Source organism: Centropristis striata, chromosome 10, assembly GCF_030273125.1.
Source record: "Centropristis striata isolate RG_2023a ecotype Rhode Island chromosome 10, C.striata_1.0, whole genome shotgun sequence".
NCBI classification, from domain to species: domain Eukaryota; kingdom Metazoa; phylum Chordata; class Actinopteri; order Perciformes; family Serranidae; genus Centropristis; species Centropristis striata.
This window is the reverse complement of record NC_081526.1, coordinates 37571253-37591235: the sequence shown is the minus strand read 5'-3', so window position 1 is coordinate 37591235 and position 19983 is coordinate 37571253. Positions and strand designations below refer to the sequence as shown.

The following is a 19983-nucleotide window of genomic DNA, read 5'->3' as shown; positions in this document are numbered from 1 at the left end:
ATGACAATAAATTGACTTTGACTCAGGTGCAGTCAGCTCACAGTCAGCTCTTAACATATTAACCTGCAGAAACACCGGAAAGCATTGTTCACTGAATGATGTTTACTTTGTGGTTGCAGTAGTCAGAGCAACATTATTTCACAATAACGCCACCATTAGTTGAGTGGTTGAGTTTATTTATTCTCCTGAAAGTTAGCTCACTAACATTAAACAGAGTTAACTACACTGCAAAAAAAGAAAAGTTGGGTGAACTCAAAATTTCAAGGCAACAAACTTCGATAAAATTTTAAGTTGGACAATTAAACTAAATATTTTAAGTTTTGTTTTTGAGTTTGCTCAACTCTGAATTCAGATTTTTGTCAACTCAGCTGTAAATTGTACTAACTTATAATTTACATTGTAATAACTTTTAATCCTTACTTCTGCTATTTTCTGCAATCTGCTGAATTGGCACGATTGTAATGCCGCTATTAGCATTGATACGCTAATGGCTACTCTTGTAGCTGTAACAAGCAGCGCTGCTAGCATCAGTTAGCCGCTAGCATCGGTTAGCCGCTAGCATCAGTTAGCCGCTAGCTTTCGCTAATGACCGAATTTCCCAACAAAGAAATAAGAGTTATCAGAACTATTGTCCCTTGTTGTGAACCCCAACTTAAAGATATAAGTAACAACAACTCACCAACTTGTTTTTGAGCAGACAACTGGCTTCCTTTGTTGTGCTAACTTACATTATTGCCCTAAATGTCAATAATTTATATTTCCAAGTTTTACCAACTTAAATCACTGTTTTAGGCCAAAAAATACAAGTTGGCTTTTTTGCAGTGTAGTTAACAACTCATACACCTTGTTGGTTATGAAGCATCAAGACCCCTGAGGTCCTCTGGGAGGTTTATTCAAAAACTAAAAACCAAGCTAGGTGAAGCTGCATTTAGTTCTTCTGCTCCTCATCTGAGGAACAACTGAACAACTGAGCTCTGCTGAAAACAATCCTGCCTCCCTCAGCTTTCTTAGAAGTACTAAAGATATTTTCTTCGTCCTTTTGATTGCTCGCTTCAAACGTTTTTATTGTCTTTTACATTTACTTTTACTGCCTTAATATTATAAGACAGGGGTGTCAAACTCAAATACACAATGAGCCAAAATTTAAAACTTGAATAAAACCGCGGGCCAACATTGAACAAATAAACCTTTTAATATATACCAAACATGTTTTGCTTTAACATTAAATATGGAACCAGCAACGCTTATAAACATACAATATATAACTAAATAGTGCAGACATGCAAAATCAAATTTCAAATAAAAAACACATCAATGTCATTAATTTATTACATAAAAATTAAATAAAAACCGTATGCCTCTTTTCTATTTGCATCCTTCGGATTTAAATATCAAAATAAACTTTTTCAACAGTTTAATGAATTCTGCCTTTCTTTTCTCCATTTTTGGGAAGGGGTAGCTGGGAGACAGCTCTAGCTTGAGGTTGCTATGACGACTGTCACAGAGGAGCGTTTCTGGGTTCTGTCCTGATTGACGCGCCAAAACAACAGCAGGGCATTGTGGGATTTGTAGTATTAGCGGTAAATGCGCCGTATAATACCGGCGGGTCAGCTTTTATAGTACAAAAATAAGATGATAATTTGGTGTTGCCTCGCGGGCCAAATAAAATTACACTGCGGGCCAAATTTGGCCTGCGGGCCAGAGTTTGACACCCCTGTTATAATACATTCTAATGCTTTTAATTGCAAATTTGCTAGATTAAAGTGGCAAATCTACAAGAAAAAAAGTTGCAGATTTAAGAGATTTAAAGTGGCAAATCTGCGCGAAAAAAGTCGCAGATTTACAAGAAAAAAGTGGGAAAAAAGCAACTTTTTCCTCCCAGATTCACCACTTTAAATCTCATAAATCTGCAACTTTTTTCACACAGATTTGCCACTTTAAATCTCATAAATCTGCAACTTTTTTCTCATAGATTTGCCCCTTTAATCTCGTAAACTTTTTTCTCAAAATATTATATCAAAGCACTTTGAGTGACTTTGTGTATGAATTGTGCTATAAAAAGACACTTGCCTTGCCTCGACATTTCACATAAAGTCAAGGTAAAAGCAGGAATTATACACGTCTCAGCACAGCTTGCATCCCGACTCTTACTGAATATTATAGAGTGACAGCAACTTGATTACTCGTGGTGCTCGTGGCTGCAGAGCTTTGCCCTCATTCAGAGAGTCCGGGTGCTGATGTTGGAGATCAGGTCTCACAGTCGGCGTTCCCGCTCATCCCGAAGGTGTCGGAGGGATTGAGGTCAAGTTCTTCAACACCAAACTGGGAAAAAACTGTTTCTTGATAGAGCATTAGGGCAGCTATTCTCAACCTTGGGGTCGGGACCCCAATTGGGGTCGCGAGATGATTTCTGGGGGTCGCCAAATCATTTTGGAAGTCAGCTCTGTCTCCACTGTGTTAAAGTGTTCATGTGTTCATGTGTTTTAGTCTTTTTGGTCACTTATTGTCTTTTTTTTGGGGTCATTTTGTTTCCTTTTTTTGGTAATTTTGTGTCTTTTTTTAGTCAATTTGTGTCTTTTGGGTCATTTTGTTTCTTTTTTGGTCATTTTGTTTCCTTTTTTTTGGTCATTTTGTGTCTTTTTTTGGTCATTTTGTGTCTTTTCTGGTCATTTTGTTTCCTTTTTTTTGGTCATTTTGTGTCTTTTTTTAGTCAATTTGTGTCTTTTGGGTCATTTTGTGTCTTTTTTTTGGTCATTTTGTGTCTTTTCTGGTCATTTTGTTTCCTTTTTTTGGTAATTTTGTGTCTTTTTTTAGTCAATCTGTGTCTTTTTGGTAATTTTGTTTCTTTTTTTGGTCATTTTGTGTCTTTTTTTGGTCATTTTGTGTCTTTTCTGGTCATTTTGTGTCTTTTTTGGTCATTTTGTGTCTTTTCTGGTCATTTTGTTTCCTTTTTTTTGGTCATTTTGTGTCTTTTTTTAGTCAATTTGTGTCTTTTGGGTCATTTTGTGTCTTTTTTTGGTCATTTTGTGTCTTTTCTGGTCATTTTGTTTCCTTTTTTTGGTAATTTTGTGTCTTTTTTTAGTCAATTTGTGTCTTTTGGGTCATTTTGTGTCTTTTTTTGGTCATTTTGTGTCTTTTTTTGGTCATTTTGTGTCTTTTCTGGTCATTTTGTTTCCTTTTTTTGGTAATTTTGTGTCTTTTTTTAGTCAATTTGTGTCTTTTTGGTAATTTTGTTTCTTTTTTTGGTCATTTTGTGTCTTTTCTGGTCATTTTGTGTCTTTTTTGGTCATTTTGTGTCTTTTCTGGTCATTTTGTTTCCTTTTTTTGGTCATTTTGTGTCTTCTTTTGGTCATTTTGTGTCTTTTTTTGGTAATTTTGTGTCTTTTTTAGTCAATTTGTAGCCTGGGTATACCCAGACTGCCTTGCGCGCTCGAATTTGATTTCGAACCTCCAGCCAGTCTGGAAACGAGGCGATTACCTTAGCCCTGTTTTAGGGATCCAATCACAGAGCGGGGAGGGACGGTGAGACGATGACGCGTACTACTCGGCACTTGGAAGCTTTCCGGATCCAACATGGCTGCTGCAGACGCGAAACTCTCTTTAGCTGTAGATGGTGTTTTAAATAGTTTAGAGCCAAAGTTGAAAGGCGAAAGGTCTCTCAGCGGCTCCGCTGTCCCCCGGCTCGGAGCCAGATCACCGGTAGCGGGGCTATTAGCGCCGCACGGGCGGTTTCTGCGGCTCGTTGCGCCGAGCCGGTGAGACCGCCGGTCACCGCCGGTGATCTGGCTCCGAGCCGGGGGACAGCGGAGCCCCGAGAGACCCGCAGCAGCTTGTTTATTGCCCATAAAATCAGTGGATGTGTGTGGCAGAATGACATGAGGGGGAATAAAACGTGAAAATAAATAATCTTGCAGAAAGCGAGAACTGGAGAAGCAAAGCAGCAGCAACACTCTCTCACAGACACACACACAACAAACATCCATCTCTGTTGCTCTACTACGTCATCTGGTATAACTGATCTGATTGGCTAAGAGCTACCTACAGACGCTTTGATAGACATTCTAAGCGTCCAATAAACGGCTCCGGAGGATCGTAAACCACACCTCCTCTACGGAGAAAAGCATTGTAGGTGTCCAGACCCAATCTCCAATGAGATTTGGTCTGGTGTTAGCCAGGCTAGTCAATTTGTGTCTTTTGGGTCATTTTGTGTCTTTTTTTGGTAATTTTGTGTCTTTTTTTGGTAATTTTGTGTCTTTTCTGGTCATTTGGTTTCCTTTTTTTGGTAATTTTGTGTCTTTTTTTGGTCATTTTGTGTCTTTTTGGGTCATTTTGTGTCTTTTTTTGGTAATTTTGTGTCTTTTCTGGTCATTTTGTTTCCTTTTTTGGTAATTTTGTGTCTTTTTTAGTCAGTTTGTGTCTTTTGGGTCATTTTGTGTCTTTTTTTGGTCATTTTGTGTCTTTTCTGGTCATTTTGTTTCCTTTTTTTGGTAATTTTGTGTCTTTTTTTTGGTAATTTTGTGTCTTTTCTGGTCATTTTGTGTCTTTTTTGGTCATTTTGTGTCTTTTTTGGTCATTTTGTTTCTTTTTTGGGTGATCTGAACTGTGCGTGTGAGATTGTGTTCAGTGAGTGGGGGTCGCGGACAACATGCATGTTAAATTGGGGGTCGCGACTCAAAAAGGTTGAGAACTACTGCATTAGGGGACTAACAGGACCGTGCAGAGGAGCCCACACACTTTGGGATATAAATATTACTTTGATATCATAATTTAAATCTTTAAAAGCAGAAATACAGAGAGAGAGAGAGGTTATTATCCACACCACCCCCTCAGACTGTTTGTATTCAGTGATAAGCTGTTGGCTGCTGTGAGACCAGGTTCTTTCTATGCTTATATTTATAGAAGCTTTATAATCCGCCTCCACTCTTCTAACTGCTTCTTCTTTTGTCACTGGCTCTCCTCCTCCTCCTCTTTCTCCCCTCTCTCTCTCTCTCTCTCTCTGATACACAGAAGTCTCAGGTGGAGTCTGATTTCAGCTCCGTCACGTAAGCTGCTCCGATTCTGCCTCATAACCGCTCGTCTTCATCAACACAGCCTAAAAATACAGAAGCTGAGGGACACTTGATCTGCTGTGACTCAGCTGTTGGCTTTATCTCTTAACCTGCCCGGCTGCAGTTTGACTCAGAAAGTTCTACCTCAGGCCCCGTTTACACCAGGACGCTCGCGGGTAAAAACGACAAAATATTTTATCGGAAGTGCCTTTCGTTTAGACGGTGACGGCGTTTTGGGGCTTAAAGACGCAAAAATCTGAAACCACCTGCAAAGTGGAAAAGTGTAATCCTCTCCTCCGTAGCGTGTCGTCTACACTGACAAGACACAAAACTCTGATCTGATCTGCTCACGTCACGTATGTGTCAACCTGGTCTCACAGGAATCCGTGAAATAGCCACGGATTTCGCTTAACTCAAAATCCGTGGAATAGCCACGGAATTGCTCAAATTTCCGTGAAACTGACACGGATTTCGCTACAATGCAAGTTAATGACAGTCATATTTTTCTGGCGAGATCTTCACCACAAAGTGATTATGTACATTCACTGAGTGAATATTTAGAAAATAAAACATATATTTCTCGCTAGAAATGTGATCAAAATCCATTTTTATGCAGAAACAAAGTCAAAATATTAATTTTTTCACTAAAAATGAGAGAACTGTCCGCCATGTTTTTTGTTCTGACCGCCGGGACCTTGAAAGTCACGTGACTTGGAACAAACCAATAGGAACAAATATCCATGGAATAGCCACGGGATATGACTGTCATTAACTTGCATTGTAGCCAAATCCGTGTCAGTTTCACGGAAATTTGAGTGATTCCGTGGCTATTCCACGGATTATGAGTTAAGCAAATCTGTGGCTATTTCACGGATTCCTGTGAGACCAGGTTCGTATGTGTTTACGTCACATACATGCTCCAGGACAGGAAATAAAGAAACGTGGGATTATTTCCATGGTGGGACCTTCAAGCTGCTCTGGCAGCTCTAATAAACTTACAGGAGTCTTTCCACCAAATGTCCAGGATATGTACAGATAGTATTAGTGAACAGAGAAGGATCTGGAATTACCTCCATCACATTCTGGATGCAGCGATTGGTGGGAGGAGCCAGACGGCTGTGAACGAGACCTGTTTTTTGTGTCTTTTTTTTGTCATTTTGTGTCTTTTCTGGTCATTTTGTGGTCAATTTGTGTCTTTTTTGGTCATTTTTTTTCTTTTTTGGGTTATTTTGTTTCTTTTTTTGGTCATTTTGTGTCTTTTTTGTCATTTTGTGTCTTTTTTGGTCATTTTGTGTCTTTTTTGGTTATTTTGTTTCTTTTTTGGGTTATTTTGTTTCTTTTTTTGGTCATTTTGTGTCTTTTTTGGCCTGGGAGATCTAGTGATGGTGGAGAACTTTGTGGAAGGAGTAGCTGATGAAAATGTGTGGCGTGAAAACTTCTGCATGCCCAAAGATGCTCTTATGGCTTTAAGTGATGCCGCCTGGCTGCATACAATCCAATTTCACACACTTTTGCGTCACCGTATGCAGCAGATTTCCTCCTGAAAACGCTCGTCTAAACGAGGAATAAAAAGTGAAGACGTGACGCCACTTTTGCGTCTTCTGTTCAGACCGTCACCATGGAAACGTAGCCTCATTCACCAAAAAAAATGTGCTTCGATTTTAAGATTTCTGCACCAACACATGATTGAAACTGTGTGTCTTTCAGAATTTACTTCCAGGAACAAAGTCCTGGTAAATCTGGATAATCCAAAATCCTGTTACCAAAAATATGATATATAACAGTTAAGAAGGTGGTCAGTGGATTACCCAGGGGTCCAGTCTGAGCTCATTAACAGCCTGAACACAGCTTGTGTTTGTGTTGCAGCTCGGACTCTGACTGAACTTCTGTTCTCTCTCCTATCTGCAGCTTTATTAAACAGATTAAAAAATGAGAATGTTCTTGCTCAGATTGATATTAACATTTCAAACCTGGCTGATGCACAAACCATCTATACTTTTATCATGCCGATTGTCCATAATGTAACTTTATGTTGACGTACTCTGTACACCTGACCAGTGGTGGACTCTGCATGAAGGGTGCACAACATTTTCTAGCACAGCTGTTCTCAACCTTGGGGTCGGGACCCCAACTGGGGTCGCGAGATGATTTCTGGGGGTCGCCAAATCATTTTGGAAGTCAGCTCTGTCTCCACTGTGTTAAAGTGTTCATGTGTTAATGTGTTTTAGTCTTTTTGGTCACTTAATGTCTTTTTTTTCATTTTGTATCTTTTTTTAGTCATTTTGTGTCTTTTCTGGTCATTTTGTGTCCATTTTTTGGTCATTTTGTGGTCAATTTGTGTCTTTTTTGGTCATTTTTTTTCTTTTTTGGGTTATTTTGTTTCTTTTTGGGTCATTTTGTGTCTTTTTTGGTCATTTTGTGTCTTTTTTTGGTCATTTTGTGTCTTTTTTGTCATTTTGTGTCTTTTTTGGTCATTTTGTTTGCTTTTTAACCCTTAATAGGACACTCATTGAAATACTTGCAAATTCCAAATTTCAACCCTAGAGAATATTGGAGGATATTACATACAGCCAGAACGTGTAAAAAAAAGAACATGTGAAAATAATATTTTGAGAAAAAAGTTCACGAGATTAAAGTGGCAAATCTACGAGAAAAAAAATGCTCAGATTTATGAGATTTAAAGTGGTTAATATGTGAGAAAAAAGCTGCTTTTTCCCCACTTTTTTCTTGTAAATCTGCAACTTTTTTCGTGGAGATTTGCCACTTTAAATCTCTTAAATCTGTGACTTTTTTTCTTGTAGATTTGCCACTTTAATCTAGTAAATTTGCAACTTTTTTCTCGAAATATTACCTGAAGTTACCAAATATAGTTCTCTGCCTGATAAAGGGTTAATCTCCCACTATTTTTTTTACAGTAATGTGTTTCCTCTCTCACCTGAGCGTCCTCTCGCAGGTCTGTGGCCTCTTTCAGCGGTCCACTGGCTGGTTTAAAAGTCTCGTCCAGCACCTTGATGCCGGTGTGCCTCAGGGAGACGTACTCCCGGCCTCGCCTCCCCACCCTCCTCACCGACAGCCCCCGCCGCTGGGCCTTCCCTCCGCCTCGCCGGTTGGTGACGGCGACGTGTATGAACAGGCTGGCGTGGGCTAAGGGGTCCCCCGTCATGCCCAGCAGGGGCACGTTGCGGTAGCCGGGCTGAAGGCACTCGAAGGCCACGCTGGACTGGCCGATGAAGTCGTCTCCGATGTAGTCGTCGTCTAACACCACGAAGCGCAGCAGGGCCAGCTCCGGCATGTTCACCTGCACACAGGAAACAGGAGAAGAACATATAATAAATAAAAAATGAATCAAAGTTGGGTGATGGACGTAGTGGCTCATCTTAAAGTGGAACAACTAAGATATACGACTCAAGGCTCAGAAAGTAAATTCAAAAAGCTGTGGCAACCGTTCCTACTATATGTTGAGAAGCTCCCCGTAGACTAAATGATTTCAAGGGCCCTGTGAATGTATTTATTTACTCATTTATTTTACTGTTTTTTGTTTTTACTTCTCTGTTCCAAAGTTATTATAGTTAACGAAAACTAACAAAATAACAAAAACTAGAATTGAAAAAACATTTTCGTTAACTGAAATAAAAATAAAAACAAGAGTTTTTAAAAAAACGATAACTAACTGAAACTGTATTTTGTGGTTACAAACTAAAACTAACTAAAATTATAGTGAAAATGTCCTTAGTTTTCGTCTTTGACAACTTTTTTCATTCATAAACCTTTTTGGTTGATATGAAATCTATTTCATCTATCTGGTTTTATGACTTAGTAAACTTATTGGGGCTGAGATGGATCAGACAAAGGAAATAAAGGAAACATTTATTGTGACCTTATTGAATCTGGCACCCAAAAAATACCCCATTACAAAAAACTAAAACTAACACTGAAACTAATAAAAACTAAACTAAAACTAAGCATTTTCCAAAAAATAAAACTAATCAAAACTAGCAAACTCACTCTAAAAAGTAATTAAAACTAACTGAATTTGAAAACAAAAATTGACAACGAAATTAAAACTAAAACTAATGAAAAATCCAAAATTATTATAACCTTGCTCTGTTCACCTCTGTCGGTTTTGTATAGCTGATTTGCATCATTTGTGAAGTTTTACCATTATTGCTTTTCTTTGTGTCAGAATGTCTGTTTATTTTTCTTATTGTCATTAACGCTAATATAGTTGGGACATTCTAATCATGTTTATTTTTATTATTATTATTTCTTATTGATTTTATGGTGTGCGCACAATACATTTGAGTTTCTGGATGTGTTTGAGTTCATGGATGTTCTTGTGTTGTATGTATTATATAATCCAATAAAAATATTCACATAAATAAATCAAAGTTGTCACCCCTGCAGACTGGAATTTATATCATTTAAATGTAAAATAGTCTATTATTAGTAGAGAGGCGTTTCTAGAACAAGCTGCAGCGATACTCAACTTATTCAACTCAACACATTATTCGATACACTTCATTTTTGTCTGAGAAACAGGAATCTTTTTCACTCATAAAAATGTTTTCCTTAACCCTTAATAGGACATTGAAATACTTGCAAATTCCAAATTTCCTAGAGAACATTGGAGGATATTACATACAGCCAGAATGTGTAAAAAAAACCATACGAAAATAATATTTTGAGAAAAAAGTTTACTAGATTAAAGTGGCAAATCTACAAGAAAAAATTGTGTAGATTTATGAGATTTAAAGTGGCAAATCTGTGTGAAAAATGTGTAGATTTATGAGATTTAAAGTGGTGAATCTGGGAGAAAAAAGTTGCTTTTTTTCCACTTTTTTCTCTTAAATCTGCGACTTTTTTCGCACAGATTTGCCACTTTAAATCTCTTAAATCTGCAACTTTTTTTCTTGTAGATTTGCAACTTTAATCTAGCAAATTTGCAACTTTTTTCTCAAAATATTACCTGAAGTTACCAAATATAGTTCTTTGCCTGATAAAGGGTTAAACATAAATTGTGTGTATCGATTGGTTCTCGATCCGGTTCTCCAACATTGTGGGACTCTCTTCCTGTTTCTGCTGTAAGAAGTTTGTTGCATCTGTTTTTGCTTCCATCTATTTATTTCCCTACATATTTTTATCTTATGGCTTTTTATTGTTTTTTATTGTCTTTGCTTTATTGTCTGTATGTTTTTATTGTCTTTGTGTATTGTTTGCATGTTTTTATGGGCAATTTGATGATAGCTGAGCTCCTCCTATATGCTGAGGAAGATCATGTGATATGATGGAAAGCCATAGAACTAAATGAACTGTGGGATGCGTTAAAAGATATGAAAGTATATTAAAAACACTCTACATATGTATACACACACACTGGCAGAGCTGCAGCTTTCCTTTCCAATTACCATTCCTGTGAACATCAGACCTGTTATTTACACTCACAGCTCACAGTGAGACACTAAAGAGCTTTTCACCGGAAGAAACAAACTAATTTGTTTTGATTATCACAGCTTTTAACAGTTTAATGTTCTGTCACCTGGTGATGCACAGCTTTTAAAATGTCTCTGTACATTATTCATCTGCTCTCCATTCAGAAAGAACAAAAGATGCACTTCATTAAATGTTTAATTTAAGTAAAGAGAATATTCAGCAGATACGTTCAGACAGCGTTTCCTGTTATTAAGTGTCACTCATGAGGCCGTTCAGGTGAAACATTAATGTTAATCAGCGTCAGAATGCTGCTGCTGCAGGGAAGAAGATATTACATTACACATCACACACGCACAGGACTTTAGAGGCTAATAAGGCTTCAGACACACACACACACACACACACACACACGCACCGAGTAAGTGGGAGGACAAATGATGCTGAGTGTGTGTGTCTGCATATTCATTGTGTGCAGACGAACCGAGAGTAAACACATTTCACAATAAAACATTATCAGCTAATGGCTGTTTTTCTCCTAACAAAGCCTGTAACACACACACACACACACACACACACACACACACACACACACACACACACACAATCATATCTGTGTCTTGTTTAACAGAAAGAAGTACAAATCTATTATTTCCCACAGAGAATGAGAATAAACTTGCCCCAAGCCTGTGTTTATATGTGTATATATGTGTGTGTGTGTGTGTGTGTGTGTGTGTGTGTGTGTGTGTGTGTGTGTGTGTGTGTGTGTGTCCATCCACAACAATAAAGCCATATGAAGTCTTCGGGCTCGGAAGGAAACAAATTCAAGCAGCACAGATGAGACATTGACTCCCTCAAGACTATTGAGATTACAGTTTGCATGTGTCTCAGTGTGTGTGTGTGTGTGTGTGTGTGTGTGTGTGTGTGTGTGTGTGTGTGTGTGCGTGTGTGCGTGTGTGTGTGTGTGTGTGTGTGTGTGTGCGCGTTCCGTCACATCTGCTTAATTTGAAAGCCTGCTGTAAACGTTCTGGATCACAGCAGTGGTGTCACTCTTTTGTTCCGGAGCTCACTTGTTGAGTCCCAAAACACAAACAGCTGGTTTCTGTTATTTATTTATTCATTTATTTATTTAAATTCACATTTATATTCATGGAAGTCAGTGGCTGTGTCCCAGCTCAGGGTCCGCTGTCTCTGAAGAACAATGTCCCCACAGAGAGGGATGTCTGAGCCTTTCCTCCAGTCAGAAAATCAACCTTTTTTTGGGCATATTTCATGCTTTTGATAGAAATAAGGATAGAACAGAGCGGCAAAGGGCTCTGGCTGAGTTGCCGCGGTAACTGACTGAGAACCTAACCATGTTTTCTTTAATATACTCTGCGTTTCTTTCAGAGACAGACATGCTGTTTCATTTCCTCATTGATTCAAAGCGTAACATAATAACTCACGTGGACGTGTTCTCATGTCAGAGCAAATTCTTTGTGTTGCATTTTTTTGTTGTTGTTTTTTTTAAATAATATTGCCGATCCAGAGAATGTCAGGAAAGCTATATAATAGTTTCCAGAGTGAAAAGGAAAGTGACCCTGACACTGAAACATCTACTGCACATTGAAATAGCCACTGGATTATATTTACTTAAATCAGTCAATTATGATTCGCATTGCTTCCACATCCGTCTTTCACTGGCAGGATTACAACTTAATGAAATACATTTAGGTTCAATACCATTTTGCCAGTTTTTATCTGTAATACACTGTAAAAATGTTTGTTTAAATTACAGTAAAAAACTGTCAAATTGCATCAGAAATAGGTTGTAAAATTAAACATTGTACATCACCGTAGTAGATACTTTTAATTACTGTCAATCAAAGAATAGTATAAAACTTTAAATTCTACCGCCATAAACTGTAGAAAACACACAGTTTTGCTGTAAAAATATAAAATTTTCATGTAAAGTTAATGGAGAAATACCATAATGACACAATTATCCTAAAAGTAATGGGATTATTCTGTATAAATTACAGTTTTTGCTGATATTTAAATTTACATACGCTCACTGTATTTTTTACGGTGAAGTTCTGGCAACCACAGCTGCCGGTATTTTACCGTAAATTAAACAGATTTTTTTTTACAGTGTATTTTACTTGTGATTACATTTTATTTTTCTCTCTCTGCAGCTGCAACCGTGTTGCTTTTTGTTTCTCCTAAAAATGTCTTCTAACTCACCATACGTTCGCGTGAGGATTGGCAATTTAACGGGTTTTTTTTAGCTGTTGCCATGGTGAGTCATAATATCGAGGCATCCAGGGTTTTATTGTGAAAGGTTAGAACAAAAGGATCTGGTAAGAAAAGAAAGAAAGAAGGTCCATTTTCATTCCAGCTCCAAAAAATTAAATAATCGATTAATTTCCCTCTATAATCTGTATTGGTATCCATCTGATGAATCCCATATCTGTCCAGCTCTACACCTGATCATCCTCAGACATTTAATCAAAAAACATGCTGGATGTCTCAGCTGCGTTTTCAGGAAAAGTCTGGACATGTCGACCTGAAACACAAACTTCAAAGGACGTCGCTTCTGAATTGGGACACAGCCGGAGGGGAGGGGGGGCGTTCCAACACTGAGGACACACAGGCTACCTCATCGTCTCCAGCACTGAAACTACAGTTGTTTTGTTCCTTTTTCAGAAAAAGTATTGCAACTCCTGCAGACTGCTGTGTGTGTGTGTGTGTGTGTGTGTGTGTGTGTGTGTGTGTGTGTGTGTGTGTGTGTTCTTGTACTTCCTACATAGTGAGGACCAGAACACGTTTTTAACCAACAGAGTGGGGACATTTTTGCAAAGTGAGGACATTTCGGCCGGTCCTCACTTCTTTAAAGGCTTTTTTGAGATTTCAGACTTTGTTTTAAGGGTTAAAGGTTACATGATAATGATAATTAACTGAAACTGTATTGTGTGGTTACAAAACTAACTAAAATTATAGTGAAAATGTCATTCGTTTTCGTCTTTGTCAACTTTTTTCATACATAATGAAGATGGATCAGACAAAGGAAATAAAGGCAAAATTTACTGTGACCTCTTTTAATCTCCCACCCAACAAATACCCCATTACAAAAACACTAAAACTAACAAAAACATTTAAAAAAATAAATACTACACTAAAACTAACAAACTCACTCTAAAAACTCATTAAAACTAACTGGATTTGAAAACAAAAATTCACAACGAAATTAAAACTAAAACTAATGGAAAATCCAAAACTATTATAACCTTGCAAGGGAATTCACTGTTCCAATGAGGGTCCTCACAAAGATAAAAGTACAAGAATGTGTGTGTGTGTGTGTGTGTGTGTGTGTGTGTGTGTGTGTGTGTGTGTGTGTTCTTGTTCTTCCTACATAGTGAGGACCGGAACACTTTTTTAACCAACAGAGTGAGGACATTTTTGCAAAGTGAGGACATTTCGGCCGGTCCTCACTTCTTTAAAGGCTTTTTTGAGATTTCAGACTTTGTTTTAGGGTTAATGTTACTATTACTATTATAGTTAACGAAAACAAAACAAAATAACGGAAACTAGAATTGAAAAAATAATTTTCGTTAACTGAAATTAAAAAAAAGAGAGTTTTTAAAAAAAAGATAATTAACTGAAACTGTATTTTGTGGTTACAAAACTAACTAAAACTAACTAAAATTATAGTGAAAATGTCCTTCACTTCAACTTTTTTCATACATATGAAGATGGATCAGACAAAGGAAATAAAGGCAAAATTTACTGTGACCTCTTTTAATCTCCCACCCAACAAATACCCCATTACAGAAAACTAAAACTAACATTAAAACTAAACTAAAACTAAAGCATTTAAGAAATAATACTAAACTAAAACTAGTAAACTCACTCTAAAAACTCATTAAAACTAACTGAAATTGAAAACAAAAATTCACCGCAAAATTAAAACTAAAACTAATGAAAAATCCAAAACTATTATAACTTGCAAGAGAATTCACTGTTCCAATGAGGGTCCTCACAAAGATAGAAGTACAAGAATGTGTGTGTGTGTCCACAGTGAGTGAGTGGCTGAAGTTTCATGCATGAGAAAGCCAGACAGACAACTCCTGCAGACTGTGTGTGTGTGTGTGTGTGTGTGTGTGTGTGTGTGTGTGTGTGTGTGTGTGTGTGTGTGTGTGTCCAATGATGACTTCAATCCAATCCAGTTCTCAGTTTTTCAGCAGCGAGCCCGTGGCGGAGCAGAGAAGCTCTGTGACAGTTAATTCAATCAGTTTCAAACCAAAAGCTGCTCTGAAAAGAAAGAATGAGTCACAGGACACCGAATCTCTGCTCTGACATTATCCAGCACATTACCCACAGCCTCCAGTGAAAATAAGTGTTGTTGCTGTCATTATTCCCATGTTCGCTAGGCTGGTGGTGGGGGGTCCAAAGTAAAACCAATTTGTTTGTTTTTCTGCATCTAATTATGATGGAAATGTCTTTATGTCGCCTGTCACACAAATTGGAAACATCAAGTTCAGCGTTACACTCGTCGCCATCTTGTTTCTGATACGGGGAGCAGACCATATTTACACTGCAAAAAAGCCAACTTGTATTTTTTGGCCTAAAACAGTGATTTAATTTGGTAAAACTTGGAAATATAAATTATTGACATTTAGGGCAATAATGTAAGTTAGCACAACAAAGGAAGCCAGTTGTCTGCTCAAAAACAAGTTGGTGAGTTGTTGTTACTTATATCTTTAAGTTGGGGTTCACAACAAGGGACAATAGTTCTGATAACTCTTATTTCTTTGTTGGGAAATTCGGTCATTAGCAAAAGCTAGCGGCTAACTGATGCTAGTGGCTAACTGATGCTAGCTGCTAACTGATGCTAGCGGTTAACTGATGCTAGCGGCTAACTGACGCTAGCGGCTAACTGATGCTAGCGGCGCTGCTTGTTACAGCTACAAGAGTAGCCATTAGCGTATCAATGCTAACTCAAAATTGTGGTCACAACATTAGCTGACATTTCATAGCAGCGTTACAATCGTGCCAATTCAGCACATTGCAGAAGTTAGCAGAAGTAAGGATTAAAAGTTATTACAATGTAAAATTATAAATTCAAAAATCTGAATTCAGAGTTGAGCAAACTCAAAAAGAAAACTTAAAATATTTAGTTTAATTGTCCAACTTAAAATTTTATCGAAGTTTGTTGCCTTGAAATTTTGAGTTCACCCAACTTTTCTTGTTTTGCAGTGTGGTCGATAAAAATAAAGAAAGCCTGATGCAGGAAAGAGTACCAGCAGCTTGTGAGAGTCACAGTACCCATGTAGAATAAATGTAGATAAATGTAGAAAGTGAATGTAATAAATACAAGTAGTACCGACACAAAGACTCATGGATGTAGATCATTATTATATAAGTCTTTAAATACATTAAACTCGAATAAAACTGCCTCGTCAAACTTCACCAAACAGTTTTTCTAATAGAGTTTTATGCAAAATACAAACATCAGAATATCTAAGATTTATTGCATGTGGATCCTAATTTCCATAAAGCAGAAAAAGCTCCAGAGGAGAGCGTCCCCATTAAGGTAATGAGTGAACGTCTCAACTGAGCTTGAGTGCAACTCTGCAAAAACCTCTCAAAAAGAAACTGATTTCATATTTCTGGGCTAAAAAAAACATATTATTTAAAAAGAAAATGAGCTCGTAAACAGGATACAGCTGAGATTGACATGTTAATGTGTTTTAATTTAAGTGCATCGTCTGACATTTAAAAGAGCCTGCAGCCATTTCAGCATCTCCACCCTCTGAGATCAGCAGACTGTTGTTGTTGTTGTTGTTGTTGTTGTGGCTTATGTGGCTTGTGGTTGTTATTTTGGAAAACCTAATAAAAATACATTGTTATACTCATGATGGACAAGAATAAAGCTGAGAACCTGTAGTTCTTATCTATAGCCTGTGTCTTGATATAATATTTAATCAAAACAGCAATATATATATATATATATATATATATATATATATATATATTAAATGCAAACACAGCATCACTGAAATTAAAGTGACCTTTCTTATATATCCCCTAATTTATTTATACTTGTCCTGTAATCAAGAAGTGCACAATAAAAATAACAGAAATATTTCACCTTTTTGACAATTTTAAATCAATTTGATGCTTCAAAGGCACAACAACCACACTGTCAATGATTATTAGCTCATAAAAAACAAGATTTGCCTGATTTAAACTGATTTAATTCATGACCACAGTGAGTTTTCCATCTGAATACAGATAATGTTGCCTGTGTGTGTGTGTGTGTGTGTTAGTGAGCTGAAAACACACTTTTGTGTATAATTGCTGACATTTCTTTAATATGTAAAAGAAACCAATAGAACCCTTTGGCAGGAATAATTAATAAAAACGTATTAATCATTCTGATCCAATTTTCAGCTCCCTGATGCACAACATCACATTTTAATAATCTGTGATGCCCGTAGTGTGAATGCTCCTATATATTTCATGAGTGCAGACAGCTGAGACTGAGTCTGCCCTGTGTGTGTGTGTGTGTGTGTGTGTGTGTGTGTGTGTGTGTGTGTCCAGTGTCTGGGCCACTATGTCACAGCCTGGAGGACAAATGATTAAGACATATGAGAATGTGCTTCAACAGGCCGATACGCACACTTAACCCAACTGTGTGACCTCGCTGTGCCACAAGGCCAGGAGACGGCAGAGACAGATACCTGCTCCGGTCCTCACTGAACTCTGGACAGACACGGTGTGTGTTTCAATACACCGTTGTGTGCAAAGTTTGTATTTTTTTAACTGTGGTTGTATGAGGCAGTGATTCCCAACCGCTGTTCCGTGGCACACAAGTGTGCCGTAAGAAATGATCAGGTGTGCAGTGGAAGATTATCCAATTTCACCTGATTGGTACTCTGAAGTGAGCGGCGTGAAGTGAGAGGGAGAACAATTAAATGCTCTTCCAACAGAGAGCAGTGTATCAGCGAATGTCGCAAATTCACTCGTAATCAAGTGATATAACCGCAAGAGAATCAATATCTCCTTATTAATGACTGGAGACAAATCCAGCGACTCCGTCTTAACGATCGCTAACGAGGTCGGCTGGCTTGTCGTTAGCGGCAGTTAGCTACAGTTAGCTCTGTAGCAGTACAGTGTGTATGTGCTAACAGGCTAACAGTTAGCTCTGTAGCAGTACAGTGTGTATGTGCTAACAGGCTAACAGTTAGCTCTGTAGCAGTACAGTGTGTATGTGCTAACAGGCTACACAGTTAGCTCTGTAGCAGTACAGTGTGTATGTGCTAACAGGCTAACAGTTAGCTCTGTAGCAGTACAGTGTGTATGTGCTAACAGGCTACACAGTTAGCTCTGTAGCAGTACAGTGTGTATGTGCTAACAGGCTAACAGTTAGCTCTGTAGCAGTACAGTGTGTATGTGCTAACAGGCTAACAGTTAGCTCTGTAGCAGTACAGTGTGTATGTGCTAACAGGCTACACAGTTAGCTCTGTAGCAGTACAGTGTGTATGTGCTAACAGGCTAACAGTTAGCTCTGTAGCAGTACAGTGTGTATGTGCTAACAGGCTAACAGTTAGCTCTGTAGCAGTACAGTGTGTATGTGCTGCTGCTGCAGGAGGTGTTCACTTAGTGATCTCTGTTTGTTTACAACAAGCACCACAGTGAGCGGTGTCTGTGGGGTGAAAAGACGAGTGAAAACCTCTAACCTGTTGACTTCAGGTCTGTCCCCGCCCATCATCACGTTTTCAAGTTGTGAAATAAGATCCGCCGTGAACCTGAGGTAATTTATTTTGAAAATATACCGGATGTTTTATTTTGTGTCTGTGCACGACTTCCTGCCCGAACGATCTGCTCTGTGCTAAATTGATGCACCGTGCTAGCTTACAGTCTGTTTTGGGTCACTGTTGCCAGTTCCTAGCCAGATAAAGGAGGAGGGTTGGAATTGTTACAGATGACACATGTAGTTCTAAACATATTTAGGGTGTTTTTTTACGGTGTTTTTGACATTTTTGTTTGGTGGCATGTCGTATGATTTTTCTAATGTAAAAAATGTGCCGTGGCACAAAAGAGGTTGGGAAACACTGGTATGAGGTATGGACAGGGGCAACAGCTATCTGATCCTAGACACCTAAAGAATCAATATCAGTCTCAGTGAGCGCCATTTTTGGAACATTTTAATCCCTTTTACGGGGAACAGAAGCTGTTATGTGTGCTCTCTTCAAAGCCACCAGACTCCAATGACAGAAACTGTAATTTTACATCGCAGAACAAGGTAGTAGCTGGTCTCCTGCTGCCTTGTTGGTGTTATTCTGTGACTGTCGGGAATCCAAATTAACCCTTTAAAACAACAAAGTCACACAATAACGCAAACTAATAAACCAATTGAGTAGAGCTGTGCAATGTAGCCAATATCTTTTATTGCAATAGATAATTTAATATCTGTTGTTGCTTTTACTGTCCTGTGTTTTTTATACCAATTTTGTGTACACAGTTTCTCATTTTTGGTTTTATATTTATATTTATTTTATTTATTTTTTTTATTATCATTTATATGCATCACAATATAGACTTTCTTATGTTAATTTAATTAATAAATAGAGTATATGAAAGACAGCAAGAATCACAACTTTTTTTGCATCCAAATGACTCACTGCAACCTCTTTTTTACACCACAGTGGAAACAATATACATATAGACATTTTAATATATTTTTGATGATATGTATCTTGTAAAATCACCCAACAAATCAGGGCAGCAGCAACGTCAGTGTCCTATGAGGTAAAATGACTGTTTCTGTCAATGGAGTCTGGTGGCTTTAAGAGAGAGAACAGCTGCAGAGAGCTGTCTGACAGCATGCTAGAGATTATTTTAGGTGTTTTAAATGTGTTGAGCTGCTGCAGGTGGAGAAGAACCTCACACAACCTCACTGCAAAAAAGTAAACAAACCAGAACATCTGCATCATCAGTAATGAGGACCGAGAGGCAGCACTAGTTTTATTTCTCTGGATGGAAGAATCGCACAAAAAACAAAACACAGATCTGCAGATGGAAGATGCAGACGTTACGCCCTGTTTTGCAGTAAAGTTCACTTGTATGTCACAGCATTTAAAATGCTATATTATAAAAACAAGCTCATAACAGTTTATAACAGATTTCCTGACAGCAGCCACGTGGGAAACTGGACCCACGGACAGACAGCTGACGGATAAATTCTGCCAGAAATACAATCGACAAACGACCTCAAACTGAATGATTGGGACATAATTTCAGTCTCTCCTCTCATTTAAAAACCTTTTATTTCTCCTAATATCACTAAGAATACTCATCCAGTGTGCAGGAAGCTAACAGGCAGCAGTGCTGTGGCCCCTGTGTCAAATTAATAATAAAATGAGCAATTTATAACAATGAACAATGGAACAATTCTAACCTTTTTTTTTGTTCAAACAATATCTCATTGTACACAAAAGGAACCCAGAATGTTACATTGTATAAT

At 37.9% G+C, this 19983-nt stretch overlaps 1 protein-coding gene across 1 annotated transcript in view; it reads right to left on the bottom strand.

Moving 5' to 3' along the window:
• plcl1 (phospholipase C like 1) overlaps window positions 1-19983 on the bottom strand; it is a 124447-nt gene that overhangs the window by 8875 nt on the left and 95589 nt on the right. Inside the window, exon 8 of the mRNA XM_059342723.1 lies at window positions 7984-8346. Within this exon, the coding sequence (XP_059198706.1) occupies window positions 7984-8346 (363 nt within the window). The remainder of the gene's footprint in view (window positions 1-7983; window positions 8347-19983) is intronic.